The sequence below is a fragment of the Xenopus laevis genome, chromosome 6L, assembly GCF_017654675.1.
Source record: "Xenopus laevis strain J_2021 chromosome 6L, Xenopus_laevis_v10.1, whole genome shotgun sequence".
Lineage (NCBI taxonomy): Eukaryota > Metazoa > Chordata > Amphibia > Anura > Pipidae > Xenopus > Xenopus laevis.
Window position 1 is genome coordinate 37,880,223 of NC_054381.1, and position 18,728 is coordinate 37,898,950.

The following is an 18,728-nucleotide window of genomic DNA, read 5'->3' on the forward strand; positions in this document are numbered from 1 at the left end:
AACCTCGGGCCGGTGCAGTTTTCTGCTGATAGGAGCACCGGCCTGGGGTTTCAGGTAAGTCAATACAATCACTTGGGGGTGCCTAACATTTGGCACCCCCAAATGTCAAGCACTTCTCCTTTAAAGGGCCAGAGTATGATAAATCTTGAAAATCGAATTAGAATGTTTTAAAAAAACTCTAATCGAGTTTGGATAATTCCCTAGTCGAATCTGACATTTTTGACCATACAAAAAATTCAGGTTTGAATTAAAATTTTCAATTCAAACGTAATAAATCTGCCCCTTAGCATTACAAACCACTTACTTTTTAATAAAGGAATCAAGTTTGTCTTCCTGATCCTGGAGGAAAGTAGAGCACTTCTGCAACACGCAACTAATGTAGTGCATTTTCACGGCCAAAACTTCATTCATGTCCTTTTGCTTTATGCATTTCTCACAGATTAAATCCAGCACTGTGCAACATTTCTTTAAAGCTTCTGCCTCCATCAAAAGGGGGTTCTCTTTTATTAGATAGACAACCTGAAAGTTCGAGTACAAGGGACAGCCTTTTAGGTGAAATGAAATGATCAGAATTTGTCCCAGCCCAGTTAATTCTAACCATAAGCCGTTCACATGAAATACAAGCAGGCCTAGGACATATCATTTTTACTCGCACTGGGGTGGAGGAGGCACACTTTGGGTAAAATGCCAAAAGTGTGATGGGACAAAAGAAAGAGGACGTAGATTACCGTTTGTACAGAACATTTCTATTTATAAAAAGGATTATGAACTTGGAACTAGGCTAAATACTAGGGATGCACCGAATCCAGGATTCGGTTCGGGATTCGACAAGGATTCAGCCGTTTTCAGAAGGATTCGGATTGGCCAAATCCTTGTGTCTGGCCGAACCGAATCGGAATCCTAATTTGCATGTAAATTGGGGGCGGATAGGGATATCAGGTGACTTTTCGTCACAAAAGAAGAATTCTTGACAATTTTTCCTTTCCTGGATTCGGTTCGGTATTCGGCTGAATCTTTCACCAAGGATTCGGCGATTCAGCCGAATCCCAAATAGTGGATTTGGTGAATCCCTACTAAGTACATACATCACCTCTTTACTACCTTCAGAATGTCATACATTATCTAAGCCAAGCACCCTCACCATACCCAAAATATTCTGTGTCGTATGCACAAACATGGTAATAGGTGATATTATGTGATATTACAATGGCAGTTTATTTGTTCTGGGAGTTGGGAGGGAGAGCTTACCTTAACAGGATGCAAGTTTGTGGTTGTAATGACCTTGTACAAGGGTCCAGCTAATTTTGATGGCAGTTTAGGTTCTTTATTTAACCCTTGAGGCTTGGTGTAATAATCAAGTTTTTCCCGGGGGAAAAAATTGTTGATTACCGTGACACAATCATGCTGGCCTGAAACATGAAGAGATTACAAATTAAAGTTTATTATGTAGTTGGTTACAATGATATATCTAATTCTAAAACTCTTTACCATTGCATAGACAGGTCTTCTCTATAGAAGGACTTCCCATATGACTTGTGGTATAGCCAGATTTGCCTGCACTACACATACATATATCACACTGAGCAGTTAGATAACAGTATATTATATACTGAGGATAATAAAATAGTGGTTTACTTTGTATTACTAAATTATAAATGCACCCATAGCAGTCACATATACTTTTGCCACATGACGTTTCAGGAAATATTTATGGGATACTGTCATAGGAAAAAACGCGTCAGTTAATAGTGCTGCTCCAGCAGAATTCTGCATTGAAATCCGTTTCTCAAAAGAGCAAACAGATTTTTTTTATATTGAATTTTTAAATCTGACATGGGGCTAGACATATTGTCAGTTTCCCAGCTGCCCCTAGTCATGTGACTTGTGCTCTGATAAACTTTAGTTACTCTTTACTGCTGTACTGCAAGTTGGAGTTAAATCATCCTCCTCCCTTCCCCCCCCCCAGCAGCCTTACAACAGAACAATGAGAAGGTAACCAGATAGCAGCTCCCTAACACAAGTTAATAGTAAAATCCAGGTCCCGCTGCGACACAAGCAGTTACATTGAGTAGGAGAAACAACAGCCTCCCAGAAAACAGTTCCATCCTAAAATGCTGACCAGGCAAAATGACCCGAGATGGCTGCTTAAACTCCAATATTACAACTAAAACTACACTTGCTGGTTCAGGAATGTAATTTTATATATTAGAGTGAATTATTTGCAGTGTAAATTAGAAATAAAAACTACATCATAAAAATCATGACAGAATCCTTTTAAAGGGAAATATCTGTTTATAGGAGTCAGCTTTGACGGCAAGTACGTCTCCATGTTAAAAGGTGTCAAAATATAGAGCTACGGCAGCACACTGGACAAACTGAGCACATGGTATAAGGTGTTATAAATGTAAATCACCGGCGGGATGGCACTCAGAGCGATTTGTTTTCCGAATTCGCCCAAAGTTTCCTCGTGAGGCAACTTCGAGCGAATTCGGAAAACCTGTGCCATATAGCCTTTTTTTTTCAATTTCCATCATTGCTACACAGCAGCTTGTTTATATGAACTATAGTAGTGAAGCAAACAGATCAGTTTTACCAGTGCAGGGCAACAGTAAATTATATTTACTGCTACTAGAATTGGGGTGTAGCAACATTACAATGCTTATTATATTCAACTGGCAGCCCATAAGTCCCTGCCCCCTGGTAAATAGCTGAACTAGGAAATAGAGGCAGGCACTTGCCAGAGAATTTGGAGGGGGGAAAGGGAAAATTGTGTATCTGCTTAAATGCTATTAATAGAGATGCTTGGCCTACACATATAATGATTCACACTGTGACTATGTTTTCAGCATTTCAAGTTCCCATGCCATGTGATCAGGGGGTAAGATGTAAAACAACTTTATCTAAGTGCCAAAGCAGGGGGTTAGATGTGTTCTTGTTAAAGGAGACATACAGGATAAAAAAAACAAAAACACATTTTGTAGGCAATGGTGTATACTATATGGTGCTGGTTTTACTTTTGGGTGTAAATTAATATTGTCTTTAAAAATGGACCCTTTACTGGAGCTCCCCATGTTCACTGTCCCTGTGTGTGTTTCAAGTGAGGGGTGGGAGTGTCCTAACATCCCTACCAGAAGCACAATAATAGGGCGACAGCCAATCACAGCCCTGCAATCACACAAGCAAAGACAGGCTCCAATTCCCTATCAGATCAGCCTAGCTGTGGATTGGTTCCTATCCTACAGTGCAGTGCTCTGAGTGCCGCCTGCTCCCCTGCACAGCATGGGAAAGGAGGCAGCGGGAAGTGGAACAGATGGGCGGGACTAGTAGGATTTTAAATAAAGTAACAAAACATTTTAAAGCACATTCCTTCTATATCTAAAAGAGTTTAATGCACTGGCACATTCTTGTTTTTTACATATGTTTCCTTTAGGGTCTGGCCACACGGGCAAATTCGGGGAGATTAGTTGCCAGGTGACAAATCTCCTCTTCTTAATCTCCCCTATCTGCCTTCCGCCAGCTAAAATGTAAATCGCCTGGGGGCAGGCACACGGAGCACTTCGTTTTCCGATGTCGCCCGAAGTTTCCTCCGTGTGCCTGCCCCGAGGTGATTTTCATTTTAGACGGCGGAAGGCAGATTGTGGAGATTATTCGCCGTGAAGAAGAGGAGATTTGTTGCATGTCGACTAATCTCCCCGAATCTGCCTTTGTGGCCAGACCCTTAAACTCAAATAATGCTATTGATGAATGCCTTCTACTGACTAATAACGTACAGATTCCTCTAATGAATTAATGACACTATATAATTAGGAACAGTGGATATCAAATTTACTTTTGTAAGATTATAAAAATGCACTGTGGCCATAAAAACAAAGGAATTGTAAATTTTAAAAACGTGTCGGTACAGGTTTTACCTACAAAAGCTGCCATTTGTGCTGCTGTTCTCCCAACAGAGTTGACCACATCTGCATCGGCTCCAGCCTCCAACATCAGCCAGGCAATTTCTTTATTCCCTGCATATCAGTTAGAAAAGGAAAAACATATTTTTAGTACTGGTTTCATTTTAGAATTACAAATGTTTTTTGGCAAATCGTGGATTTGACAGTGCATGAACTTGTTTCCATGTGAATTTACTCTGATTGCAGCTCACAGCAGCTTATCACTGATAGGATTGTTTAGGTCGTCATCGAAGTTGATTTTCACATACTAATATACATTATAAAATAAACATTATAGGATAAAGCCTCGGAGATATTTAAAATCTTAAACCTCGGGTTAGTAAACTGACCGAGAGACATGTGATTGGAAAGCAGGATTCAGATATAATACACAAATGGAGTGGACTGTATGACACTGCACATTGCATTAAATACAGAAATGTGCAACTGCTCATGAGCAAACTGCTTAACACTGTTTTCTAAAGGGAACAGATATAAAGGCACAATCATGTGTGTAGTTCACCAGTATTGGGCTGATGAAATGTAAATTCCAGGGTGTGTGGCTGCAGCTAGTAAAGCTGTGTAAGTTCTGTTCTGGCTTAGGAAAAGCTGGATAGTGGGTCCCTGGAGTGAATGGAAGAGAGTAGGGTGGGCGTCCATTCCATTAGATGTTTTGCAGCTGCCTAAGTAGAGGTATCTAAGTAATTAGTTACAGGTGATCTGTAGTTAAAAGGAGGTGTGAGACTACACCTCAGAGCTTCACCTCCTTGAGTGGAGGAGGGTGACGCGAGAGCCTTACTTGAGTGGAGGGAAGAGCAGCTGGGAAGAGAGAGTGGTTTCCCCCCTGTGTCAAAGTGTTGGAGAGACCTCCAAAGGACTGGAGAGGAAAAGAAAAACCCCTCCCAGGAGACAAGAGTGTCTCAAGTGTGCCCCAGAGAGGATTCTGGGATTTGTGTCCGCTGAAAGCCAGTGAGGGCTAAACAAACGTGAGTTAACGTGTACACCAGTGAGGGTGTGAAAGGGGGACTGCTTATGCTTATGTGATCCCCTATGTGATGCCAGTGGGCTGAAGATTTACTTGTGTTGAAAATAAAAAAGCCAGCAAAGCGGCATGTAAAGTAAAGGTGATGTCAGGCTCCATTTTCTGTGCTGAAAACTGTGCCGCGGCTATGGGTTTCGCTACCGGAAGCTCACAATAGTAAAAGAATTGATGAACCGCGGTTTTTAATACTTTATCAGGGCACTTTATCTTGGATCTCCATCCTCTTGGCTCATTTTGTGTTCACGGGTTATTTTTTTTGTCAAAATTACAATTTTGGAGTCACCAAGGCAACAATGTAGCTATAGCAAACGCAGCAGCTCCCATTCATCTCTACTATTGAGAAAACATATGAAATTATATCTGCCATCAATCTTCTTGGTCAGGCTTCCTAAAGCATTCAGATTTGTATGTCTGGCTGAGCTTTGTGGTATGTTCACCATTACACTGCTTTGAAGTTTCCTATATTTATGATTTGTAAAGAACCAGCAAGAGCAGGTTAAAACCCTAAAATTTACTATAGCCATGCACTGGCTTTTAATTTAATTTGTTGGGTCACTGGTCCACAATTGTTTGAGATATAGTTTGAGCTTCTGCAAATAACATGATGTCTAGCGGCGTGTATCAAAATATGAAAACAATTAAAGTCTCTGGTTATTTCCAATTATCCTTTGGCTAGAATGCAATATACCCAATTTGTTCCATACTCAAGACTGCCTGTTTAGGAGATATTACCATTCCCAGTGCATTCCTTAAAGTGTGTGGTTTTTCAGGCAGATCAGGTACTTATATTTCTCACACAGCATAAATAACAATATAGATAAAATTCAATTAACAAAAGAATTTGATATATTGTGAGAAAATTAGGAATGCACCGAATCCACTATTTTGGATTCAGCCAAACCCCCGAATCCTTCAGGAAAGATTCGGCAGAATAGCGAACCGAATCCTAATTTGCATATGCAAATTGATTCATTTCGGACAGGCAGAAGGATTTGTCCGAATCCTGCTGAAAAAGGCTGAATCCCGAACCGAATCCTGGATTCGGTGCATCCCTAGAGAAAATAAACATGTATAGCTGTAAGTAGTTTGATTAAAAATTCTGAACCAGTAGAGGAAGAGTGAACTATCACATCAACCTATAGTAGGGACCCATATGTTTCATATATCCCTATGTCTTTGAATCCTGACCCATCATTATTTCCCTAGTTGCTTGGTTGGGCCTCTTTTGCTTCTGGTTGCTGACCCAGCTGGATGTTTCCAGGGAGTCCGAGTACAACAAGGCCCAGTAAAGCCACGTTGCCCTAGAGGGACCAGCACCTCTAGAGAGAGCGATAAGTCAGGGAGCAGGGACCGGGTGAACAAGGCCAGCTAGATATAGGATACTACCTGTACGGGCAGGGGCACACGGGCAGATTCCGGGAGATTTAGTCACCTGGCGACTAATCGCCTCTTCTTCGGGGCAACAAGCTCCCCGAACTGCCTTCCTCCTGCTTAAATGAAAAATCGCCAGCGGCAATGCATTTGCGGCGCTTCAATTTCCAAAGTCGCCTGAAGTTTCCTTGTGAGGCAACTTCAGACGGCTTCGGAAATTAAAGCGGCAAGAGTGCTATAGGGCTGGCGTTTTCTCATTATAGCAGGGGGAAGGCAGTTCGGGGAGATAGGCGCCCTCAAGAAGAGGCGATTAGTCGCCAGGCGACTAAATCTTCCCGAATGTGCCCCTGCCCTAATAGGACTCTCTAGGAGAGTAAGATATGTAGGTTAGATAGCATGAGCAGCCTGTGCTCCTACAAGGATTGTAGCAGGGAGTAGCTCCCTTAGGCTATAGGACTGCTTACAGGGACTGCAGTGAGATAGGGTATTCAGTTTAGAAGTGTTCTCCCTGATTACTTCACTGTTCCGGATCCAAACCACTTTTGAGGTATTTCTGCCTAGAGGGTTGTAATTTACTACTTGACTACACCCCCTGGGAGTTCCACTGTATAGTCTCTGCTGGACTGTCCTAGCCATCTACTGATTATATACATTTGCCTCTGCAGATGTGAGTATTACCCCTGCGGATCCATCTGTTTGTAAATAATCTGTTCATTTTCTTTGCTGAAATGACCTCCTGGCGACTTTTCTTTTACTTATGCACAGTAGCCTATGGGAGTTGCAGCTCTACTACACCCATACTTCATTTCTTCCACTTAGAGAATGCCCTGCCTTAAAGGGTTGTTCACCTTTGAGTTAACTTTCAGTATGATATAGAGACTGATATTCTGAGACCATTTGCAACTGATTTTCATTTTGTATTTTTGGTTTTTGAGTTACCGGTATTTAGCTTTTTATTCAGCAGCTCTTCAATTTGTGATTTTAGCAGTCTGGTTGCTATGGTTAATATTATCATTGAAACCACGCATTGATTTGAATAAGAGACTGGAATATGAATAGGAGACGGCCTGAATAGAAAGCGGAATAATAAAAAGTAGCAATAACAATAAATTAGTAACCTTATAGAAAATTTGTTTTCAGATGGGGTTGGTAACCCCCTTTTGAAAACAGCAAAGGGTCAGACGAAAATGGCAAATAATTAGAAAACTAAAAAAAAAAATAATAATAATGAAGACCAGTTGAAAAGTTGCTTTGATTTAGCCATTCTGCATAACATACTAAACGTTATCCTAAAGGTGAACCACCCCTTTAAGTGTTAGAATCAAATGTAACCCATTCTCTATAGCTTTAGCTGGACATGAACCCCTTTGGCCTTATATAGCCCAAAATAGTGTTACACTGGGGGTCATTTATCAACACTGGGCAAATTTGCCCATTGGGCACTAACCCATGGCAACCAATCAGATTGCTGCATTCATTGTTCTACTTGCAGCTGGCTTTAAAAGCTAATCGCTGATTGGTTGCTATAGGCAAATTTGCCCAGTGTTGATACATGAGCCCCACTATCATTTGCTGATGGCGGAATATTGTCTGCATCTAGTTCTTAGCAAGCTACATTGGCTTTTGGAGCTGCTCATTTGATAGCTGGTATAAAGAGCAAACCGTTCTCCTGTTTCCTGCCAAAGCATTTTATAAAATGAAAATTGAATTTTGCAACACAGCTCTAAATGGAAGCTTCAAGGTAACGAAGGCATGTGTACAAAGGAGACAAAATAAATATTACAGTAAATGAAGGGATTTTCACTGGTTTTTAAGGATTGTGCAGAGTTCTGTTAAAGTCTATGGAAAATGTCTCTGCTGCTGTGTGTGTGTGTGTGTATATGCAAAGAAATAATGGTCAACACTGTAGATCAAGAGCACAGCTCATTGTATTTAGATGTATATAATAAAAAAAAAAATGACCAATATATTTGTTTAGGGGAAACAAGATGATAAAGCACACTTGCTAACAGGGCGTACATTCCTTTAAATGAATAATATAATCTATAGGAAATTTATAGCAGAGCGACGCTGCAGTATATGGAAGCACATCTTCATATCCTGATTTTTATGGAAATCACATATTTACCTGAGAGGCCAGCAAACATCAACGCTGTGTACCCGTGCTCATGTTCATTACAGTTGACATCTGCTCCATGCTGCAGTAAAAGTTTGCACATATCCACCTTTCCTTTGTAGGCTGCATGCATAAGAGGAGTCATTCCATGCTGCAAAGAAAAAGCAGGAACCGCACTTTTTATTTGCCAAATTAATCATCTGATTCATAACCCTTCCCGAAAACCCCTGCTACAGGAGATCATGCAAAAAGGGTTTAACAACAACCCATGAGTTTAAAAATGGCAGTTTATTAGCATACAAAGTGTCCTGTGATTAAAAAAAAAAAAGTTTAGAGAGATAAAAGCAGGGCCTATTTACTAATAATCAGTATTTTATTACCAAACCGTACGTGGCTTCCGAGCAGAAAAAAAAATCAAAGCACCTTATACTTTTTATACTTTTACAAATTTGTCTCCATCCAAACTCCTTTCCTATGATATACAGATTTGAAATGTGGAGCGAGGCTGCTGAGCTCTAAGACCCCGTGGTGCTCCAAACTAGGGATGCACCGAATCCACTATTTTGGATTCGGCCGAACCCCCGAATCCTTTGCGAAAGATTCGGCCGAATACTAAACCGAATCCTAATTTGCATATGCAAATTAGGGGTGGGAAAGGGAAAACATTTTCTACTTCCATGTTTTGTGACAAAGTCACGCGATTTCCCTCCCCACCCCTAAATTGTATATGCAAATTAGGATTCGGTTCGGCCGGGCAGAAGGATTTGGCTGAATTCGAATCCTGCTGAAAATGGCCGAATCCCGAACTGGATACGGTGCATCCCTACTCAAAACTGCTGAAATGCATTCTGCCTGACTGACACATGTATCTGCCAGTTTCTTATTTCACTTTCCTGACAGTTAGAACAATTCTAATAAATTGGGAAAAACTGCAGGGAATCCTTTCAGATTTCCCAATTCAATATTTGATAAACTTATACAATGATAACACAATTCTATCAGTTTGAACTGCTAAATTAAACCCTGCACTAACATCGTATGCATGTTCCTGTATATTTGACAGGGCTAAAAGACATGTATGCAGGCCTGGCATCATATTAAGGGGCAGATTTATTAAGGGTCGAATGGGAAATTTAAATTTTCAAATTTTCTTTTTTGTCAAAACTCTCAAATTCGAATTGTGAATCATCCAAACTCGATTCTAATTTTTATTCAAATTTCGAGATTTATCATACTCTGGCCCTTTTTAAGAGCTCAAATTCAACTATTCGCCACCTAAAACCTGCCGAGTTCATGTATAAGTTAATGGGAGAGGTTCAGGGACCAATTTGGGCATGTTACTAGCCTTCCTGAGATTCAGGTTTTTTTCTGAGAAAAAAATTGAAAATGACTTAAGTCTAATTTGTTTCTATACAAGTTTTCGAGTCAGTAAACTTCGTCCAAGTTTTAGATATTCGATTTTTTTTTTTATAAATAACCCCTCAGTCAAATTTCGAGTATATTCGAAATTAGCTTTAACAGAGCATACATACATGGGAGCTGACAAATGGCATCCATTGAGCTACTGGTACTATGGGAGGGGTGGCGATCAAATAGAGGCCCAGCATTGTAAGCAACATGTACAACAGCCTTTTGGCTTTAGTAGATATACAAAATGCGCTTATGCTACTACTATTTAAAATCTAAAATTCCAAAATAAATGAAAAGTGCTTTTTAATGAACCAATATCTATATACTGCTCATTCCATCTAAAAGATAGAAATAAAAATACTATAATTTGGAAAGGCAGATTTAAACAATGGCTCGGGGCCTCGCCAGCACAGCTGTACTAGAACCCAAATGTGTCATTCATATTATCTGTGAGTTTTCTGCCGGATTAGATTTGATTAGACTCTAGGACTATATGGACTGTAACATGAGATGCTGCGTTTTATGGCGCAATAAAGTCAGTTAGCAATAAACTACTTTAGAAATCCCAGCCATAAAGTTCAAGTTGTACCAGAGATGAGCAGAATAAATCTGAGGGATTACACAAGAGAAGCAAGACATTCTTCACCACAGAAAAAGAATTTGAAATCATTTAGTAAAGCATGCAATGAAAACATATGAGACGAGGCAACATTCGTTCATCACCTGATGATCGCTTATTATATATTTGGCCGTGTGAAGAAACTGGTTTTGTCCCATTTAAAGGTTCAACTGACAGGTGGCAAGCATGATATAAACAAGAAACTGGATTTATTTTAGACAAAATTAAACACTATTAACACCATATAAAATGCATTTAGTTTAAATGTTACGTTAAAGGTCCCTTAAAGGAGAACTAAAACCCTAAAAATTAATGTGGCTAAAAATGCCATTTTATATACTGAACTTATTGCATCAGCCTAAAGTTTCAGCTTGTCAATAGCAGCAATGATCCAGGACTTCAAACTTGTCACAGGGGGTCACCATCTTGGAAAGTGTCTGTAACACTCACATCCTCAGTGGGCTCTGAGCAGCTGTTGAGAAGCTAAGCTTAGGGGTCGTCACAAATTATCAAGCACAAAATGAGGTTGGCCTGTAATATAAACTGATGCTACAGGGCTGATTATTAAATTCTGATGCACTGATTGCACTGGTTTCTGTTCTGCCATGTAGTAATTATCTGTATTAATTACTAATCAGCCTTATACTGTGACATTTATATTCTATGTGTACTGTATATTGTTAGTGGGCTGCTAAGCTCAGTAAGTGACAGCAGCACAGAGCATGTACAAGATGGGGAGCTAATGGGTCATCTTTGGAGACACAGATCTTTACTGCTAAAGGGCTGAGGTTGCCTTGGGTTGGTACAGAAGCTCAGAACATAATATACAACATTTCTAGCCTACTTCTTTAGGCTTTACTTCTCCTTTAAACATACCATAGGCAGCAACTAGATGTGCTCTGCCATAAGCAAGTGATATGTGCAGAGTTCCCTAGCTCATAGTATTCCCATGCACTCACCAGCTTGTGAGTTAAGAACGAAGCTGAATAAGGTTTCTACCACACAGGTGGTTGGAGATCGAAGCTTCGCTTCTATATAGCTGCCCAGAGCACACTGAGCATGTGGAGTGTCACGGACACGTCCAGCAAAATTGAAAATGGTGAGCCCTACGACCTCTTTGAAGACCTGGATCATCACTGTTGCTGATACCAAACTTTTAGGGCAGAGACACACGATCAGATTCGGGGAGATTTAGTCGCCCGGTGAAAAATCGCCTCTTCAGTGCAATTTATCTCCGACTTCGGAAAACGAAGAGCACCGATTGCCATCCCTCCTGCTTTTTACATTCTAGCCAGTGAGAGGCAGTTTGGGGAGATAAGTTGCCCCGAAGAAGAGGAGATTTGTCGCTGGGCTGTTCCTGACTCATGGCAACTTACCTATACAGTGGGCACATGTGTAGGGCAAAATAAAATTTTTATTTGATGTTTTGAAGGTTTTCTAGGCATTTGTAGTGCTGATACGTATTCCTCCATTGAAATTTGAATTTGGCGCCGTATGCAAATGAACCATCGCTAGCGAAACTTCGCTTCGCTTGGCGAATTAACGCTAGCGCAACTTCGCAAACTTACGCTACCCCTGTGCGCAACTTCGGATTTTAGTGAATTTGCGGAGCGCTGGCGAAAATACGCCTGGCGAAGTGCGGCAAAGTTGCGCCTGTCGCAACTTCGAATCTTAGTGAATTTGCCCCTATGTGTTTCAAGCTTTACCACTGCAGATCCCTTCAAACTATTTTCTCAAACTCACAACTTGAGTTATCAGGAGGTTTGTCTGGAATGACAATACACCCGTGATTAAACTTGTGATACTGACAAGGGACAAGGACCTTGAAAAGATTATCATGCCATTCTAAACAGAATAGTAGATTGGCTCCATCACACCGATACCAAGAAATAGCACGTTATTCATATATCTGCCCTGGTCTCATACAATCCATAGACAAGTACAATTTAAGAGGATCACCCTGTTCTTACTGGTACACTGAAAATATGGGACATCTAGTTTTTCCAAGGAGATCGGTAAATCAATTTGCAAGTGGCTACTACAAGACAACCTACTCCACCCCTCTACCCTTTTCACCCAGACAGACCATCTTGTATTCTTCAGGTCTAGCATTTCTACAGTTTGAGAGGACTTTTTGTAACCCCCTTTGAGTCCATCTGCTCTAAATAACAACCCCCTCATGTTCGCTCTCTGTTATATAAAAGAAACTCTACACACAAACCCAGAAATCGCTTGATTGCAATACATTCAGGCATGGAGTAAAGACCTAGAATTTGAAAGTGGTGAGGTACAGGCAGGCCAATTGACCCTGAACTTAATGAAGAGTTCTTGCTACTGCAGAAACAAAAGAAACAAATTACAAACATATGATTCCTTTACCCAGAAAGCTGCGAATTAAAGGAAGGTTGTCTCCTATAAACTCCATTTCTATCAAAATAATTCAAATACTTACAAATTATTTCCTTTTTCTCTGTAATAACTAAACAATACCTTGTACTTGATCTCAAACTAAGATATAATTAAGCCTTATTAGATTAAAAAATATTTCTATTGGGTTTATTTAATGTTTGAGAATTTTTTTAGTAGACAAAATATGGAAATTCAAATTTACGGAAAGACCCCTTATCCAGAAATCCCCAGGTCCCGAGCATCCTGGATAGCAGGTCTCATACCTGTATTACCAACGTGGTACTACACATTAAAAAGTTATGGTGAACTGCCTCAGACTTGTGCTGACACTGCAAGGAGATGGTGGTCTCATTATTCCATATTTTCTGGATTGCCCTAAAATCAGAAGCCCTCTCTGAAGAAATACTTAATATCTGTAAACCTCACAACCCAGTTTACCTCTTACTTTTCCACTTGAATAAACCACTTTCCACTTTTTTCTTCCACTGAGCTGCACTTACTGAATGCTGCCAATCAATTAATTCCTTTACACTGGAAATCACGCCCCCGCCAATAAAGGAATGAATAATCAAAATGAACAATATAAATACTTTTCAGGAACTTTCTTTTCGTGATGTCATTTTGTTACTTTGCCAATTTACTAACGGGCGCTGGTGTGAATTCACTAGCGAAGTGGACCTACTCTAGCACTACTTAGTACCCTTACGCCAGGCAAAGTTGCGCTATGGTGAAGGGACGTAACTACGCGAATTCACTAGCTTGCGCATTTTACTGAATGTTACCTCTTGCACCAGACTTGCCTTCGCCACCTCAGACCAGGCGAAGTGCAATAGAGTAGATAGGACTTGCTTCAAAAAAAGTTGAATTTTTTTTCTAAGTCCCAAAAAATGCTGGCGTCTTACTTTTTTAAGGGTGATCAGCTGAAAAAGATCGTAAACTTTTTTTGGGGTACCCTCCTTCTCCCCTACATTTCCTAACATATGGCACCTAAACTATACACTGGGCACATGTATAGGGCAAAATAACAACTCTATTTTATTTTATGGAGCTTTCCCAGGCTTGTGTAGTGTAATGTATTTGGTGCTACATATACGTCCATTGTACTTTAACTTGGCGCCGTATGCAAATTAGGCATCGCTAGTGTAACTTTGCTTTGCTTGACGAATTAACGCTTACCTGGCTTGCAACTTCGAAGGTAAGTAACTTTGCCCCTCTGGGTTTCCTCCTTTTTAATGCTCTGCCAGGACTTTACTGCAGCGGCTTTCAGTTGCTGTTTGTTTTATGGGTGTTTCTGTCTTAAGTTTAGTCTTCAACAAGTGAAATGCAATGCTCAATTGGATTCAGATCAGGTGACTGACTTGGCCATTCAAGAATAATCCACTTCTTTGCTCTAATAAACTCCTGAGCTGCTTTGGCTGTATGTGTTGGATCATTATGAAACACCTCCCAATCAATTTGACTGCATTGAGCTGGATTTGAGCAGACAGTGTCTCTGAACATCACAGAATTCATTTGGCTGCTTCTGTCCTGTGTCACATCATGGATAAACACTAGTGTCCCAGTGCCACTGGCAGCCATGCACGCCCAAGCCATCACACTGCCTCCATGTTTTATAGAGGATGTGGTTATGCTTTGATCATGGGCTGTTCTACACCTTCTCCATACTATTTTCTTGTCATCATACTGCGTAGAGGTTGATCTTGGTTTCATCTGTCCAAAGAATGTTATTAGCAAAGTCCAATCGTATCTTTTCTATTCTTGATGCTTATGAGTTGCTTGCACCTTGCAGTGCATCCTCTGTATTTATTTTCATGCAGTCTTCTCTTTATGGTAGACTTGGATATCGACACGCTTCCTCCTGGAGAGTGTTGTTGACTTGTTTGGCTGTTGTGAAGGGGTTTCTATTCACCATGGAAATGATTCTGCAATCATCCACCACTGTTGTCTTCCGTGGACGTCCAGGTCTTTTTGCGTTGTGGAGTTCACCGGTGCTTTCTTTCTTTCTCCAGATGAACCAAACCGTAGATCTTGCCACTCCTAATATTGTAGCAATCGGATGGGTTTTTTCTGTTTTTGCAGCTTAAGGATGGCTTGTTTCACCTGCATGGAGAGCTCCTTTGACCACATGTTGTCTGTTCACAGCAAAATCTTCCACATACAAGCACCCCCCCTCAATTCAACTCCAGGGCTTTTATCTGCTTTAAGGAATTGCCCACACCGGCCCATGAAATAGCCTTTGAGTCAATGGTCCAATAACTGTTGAGCCCCTGAAATGAAGTGATTGTTTTAAAAAAAAAAAAAAAAAAGGCTTTAGTTCCTCACATTCGCAATCTTTTATCTTTTTATTCAACCCACTGAACTAAAGTCTGCAGTTCAACCACATCGGAGTTGTTTCATTTAAAATTCATTGCGGTAATGTACCGAACCAAAATTAGAAAAAACCAAATATTTATGGACTTAACTGTATGTATTTATGCAAGTGCCCATTTAGGTGATTTGCTATCCTTTACATGGCAGTTCCTATAGGAGCCATTTTTTCTGGGATGTGCTTGTTTTGGGTGGTCCAGGTGAAAGTCATCATTGGTAATGCTTCCTGCATACAACCACTAAGCAAGATGGGCAATTGATAAAGAGAAATATTCTGTTTAAGAGTACATAGAGGTTAGGAATAAAGCAGAGTAGTGATCAGCAAAATTTCAGCTGAATACATTGCAGTCAAGGGCTCCTTTGTTGCCAATTTCTTACAAAAAAGTTCTTTAAATGTTCTTATATGGACAGAGAGGAGAGGGGTCAGATATGACTGGTTGATGTGGAAGGCAAGGGGTACATTAAAATTATGTCATTTTCTTTGCATTTTGTTTTCTATCACAGAAGACTGCATGGTGAAATTGTAAAAAAAAAAAAAAAACTCATGGAGAAATTGTAGCACGTACTCAACATTTTTTGGTGCTGGCAAAAAGCAATTCCCACAAATATGTATAAAGTTCTGGTTGGTTCCTCTATTGATCATACGATACATCTATTAACCGTGCACCACAAAAAGGAAGGATGGGGACCCTTTTCATTTTATATAAAAAAAAAAAAAAAAATATATATATAGTATATATATATATATTAAGATATCAAGCCTGTCTGAAAAACTCCTGAACCATCTAAGTGTTTAACAAGTCCAATATAAAACATAAATAGTAAAAATAATATATATAATTGAAGTGCATCTCAAAAAAAGCAAGAAGCTGAAAGTTAAAGCATTTTAAAGAATAAAATAAAAAGTTAAAAAAGTAAAAAATCGATGTATATATAGAAAGTCAATGTTCCAAGAAGAGATATACGTGTAAGCCGAAAAATTATAAGTCAGTATAAACAAGTAATCTGTTCATTGGCATCAGAGGTAGAAGCTTGCAATCTTCATCGCAAAGTTAATATGTTACGTACTCGGGAAAAAAAACGGCAGTACATGTATCGCATCTCCAGCTTGAACCGATAACATCTCTAAAACTTCTGAAGATGTATAATAGTATGCTTGATACTCTTATTTGCATATTTCACTCACTGGTTTACTTACTTCATCACTTAGGCATTAACTGGCATTAATGACACCAAACCAGGCAACACTTTTATCTTAAATAATTTCTTTTTCTAGTAGCACAATTTCTTTCAGCTTTTTGGATTCTAACAATGAGGTTTACAAACTATTCTAGCTTACACTGACGGTTAACGACAAAATCAATAGGCAGGTTACATTAGATAATAATCCCTTATTTAAATCTATTACTCTGTGTTTTTTGTTATACAAAACAGATTATACAGATTTATATAATCTGTTATACAAATACTTATATTTAGAAATAAATCATTTTTAGCAAAATAACTCCAAAGTTTAAAATACCATCATATATTATAAACCTGTTTATATCTAGTAGAAAAGACAAGTAACTTACTAGTGTTTGGCTTTTTTCCCATTCATTTTCTTCTTTAATATTACTGGTTTCTTTCTTTTTCTATATTCATTTGGATTTTATTATTCATTATTTGGATTTTCATTCTGTATCTATTCAAAGATATTACAGTATCTATTATATAAATACAGGTATAGGATCCCTTATCCGGAAACCCGATATCCAGAAAGCTCCGAATTACGGAATGACTGTCTCACATAGGCTCCATTTTATCCAAATAATCCAAATTTTCTTAAAATGATTTCCTTTTTCTCTGTAATAATAAAACAGTATATTGTACTTGATCCCAACTAAGATATTATTAATCCTTATTGTAAGTAAAACCAGCCTATTGGGTTTATTTAATATTTAAATGAATTTCTAGTAGACTTAAGGCATGAAGACCCAAATTACGGAAAGATACGTTATCCGGAAAACCCCAGGTCCCGAGCATTCTGGATAACAGGTCCCATACCTGTACTTATATTTAGAATAAAAAAATTATAGCAAAATAACTCCAAATTTTAAAATACCATCAAATATTTTAAACATGTTTATATCTAGTAGAAAGAAAGTGGGAGTAAAAATGTATGTCTATAACCATATAGTTTATTTAAACAAAATAAATACAATAATAAGTCTACATACCAAATGAGACTGATTTACTAATTTAAGTGGAGAGCAGAGTGGATAATAATAATGTTAGATATTTTCACCTAAAATGTCTGATTCGTTAAGCAACAGCTAGTAAAACAATGCAAATAATTTGAGCAAATAACTTGTGTTTTTATCACATATTCTAATCTCTACTGAGCAGGGCGGTGGCAACCCTCTGTATCCCTTAGTTACTATGTTTTTATTTAATTAGATTTGTATGTTTGATGTGATCATCCTTCAATTGTACCGAGCTGTGCAATAATGTGATAAAATATTTATGTACGTTGGTAACAAAAAAAAACTTCAATTTTCAAAAGTCCATCAAATTACTCCAAATTGGTTGTAGAAGTTCCCCGATAGGATAAAACACCAATTTGGCAGGTTTTATATGGTGAATAGTTGAATTTAAATTCTTAAAGAGACAGTACATGATAAATTGCGATATTCACATTTTTTTTTTTTTTAAATTCGAATCAAATATGGACTATTCCTAGTCGAATTACACTAAAATTAACTCAAAATTCGAATTTAAATTTTCACTTTGACCTTTGATAAATTTGCCCCATACTGTAGGGCAGTATTGGGCAGAATTAGCGTTGACTCCTCCAGCAGAGAAGCCCCTTAGTCTAGTTCATATAGATAAAGGGAGTCCAGCATTCACCATGATTGACTACTGTGTTAGCTTTATTGTACTATACCAAATCAACCGGACAAGGGGAGGTGTGTATTTGCTGAAACATTGTTTTCATTTGGAATGGCACAATAAAGCTAACACAGCAGTTAATCTTGGTGATGGACAGGCGAAGGCTGTTTATATGCAGCTATCTATAAGCCAACAAAATTCTGGCATCATTTACAAGATGGATGAGGATGCTAAGGCTAATTCTACACTCAGCCCAGGTGCAACCACATGAGTGGATTTTGGCTGTAAAACAGCCGAGTGTGGCATTAGCCTACTGTAGTAACTCAAGTAATGACTGGAGTGGTCAGGAAAGAAAAGGTTTCTTTCAGCTCAAGACCAAGAGAGTAGGCATTTCTAAAGAAAATATCCTTTAATTAAAGCACAATGTATATTACATTTTGACAGTCAATCTGTTCTTGAAACACAACTTCAACACAGGTGTCATAGCTTTGTCTCAGTGTCTGAACCTAGTTTTCTTGCATGGTATCTTCTCAATCCTGCTATCCAGTGCTGCAGAAACAAAATTACATTTACAGAGGGTTCTAGGGC

At 39.0% G+C, this 18,728-nt stretch overlaps 3 protein-coding genes across 3 annotated transcripts in view; 2 read left to right on the forward strand and 1 right to left on the reverse strand.

The window, feature by feature from the left end:
• The window catches only part of bzw2.L (basic leucine zipper and W2 domains 2 L homeolog), a gene marked incomplete at its 5' end in the record, with an annotated part of 176,390 nt that overhangs the window by 154,045 nt on the left and 3,617 nt on the right, over positions 1 to 18,728 (forward strand).
• Positions 1 to 18,728, forward strand: part of LOC108718876 (basic leucine zipper and W2 domain-containing protein 2) — a 114,252-nt gene that overhangs the window by 8,608 nt on the left and 86,916 nt on the right. The gene's annotated exons all lie outside the window — the stretch shown is intronic.
• Positions 1 to 18,728, reverse strand: part of LOC121394552 (ankyrin repeat and MYND domain-containing protein 2-like) — a 56,075-nt gene that overhangs the window by 2,250 nt on the left and 35,097 nt on the right. Inside the window, exons 3-6 of the mRNA XM_041565944.1 lie at positions 8,477 to 8,615; positions 3,912 to 4,010; positions 1,249 to 1,409; positions 305 to 519 (exon numbers count right to left, since the gene is read on the reverse strand). Of these exons, the coding sequence (XP_041421878.1) occupies positions 305 to 519; positions 1,249 to 1,409; positions 3,912 to 4,010; positions 8,477 to 8,615 (614 nt within the window). The remainder of the gene's footprint in view (positions 1 to 304; positions 520 to 1,248; positions 1,410 to 3,911; positions 4,011 to 8,476; positions 8,616 to 18,728) is intronic.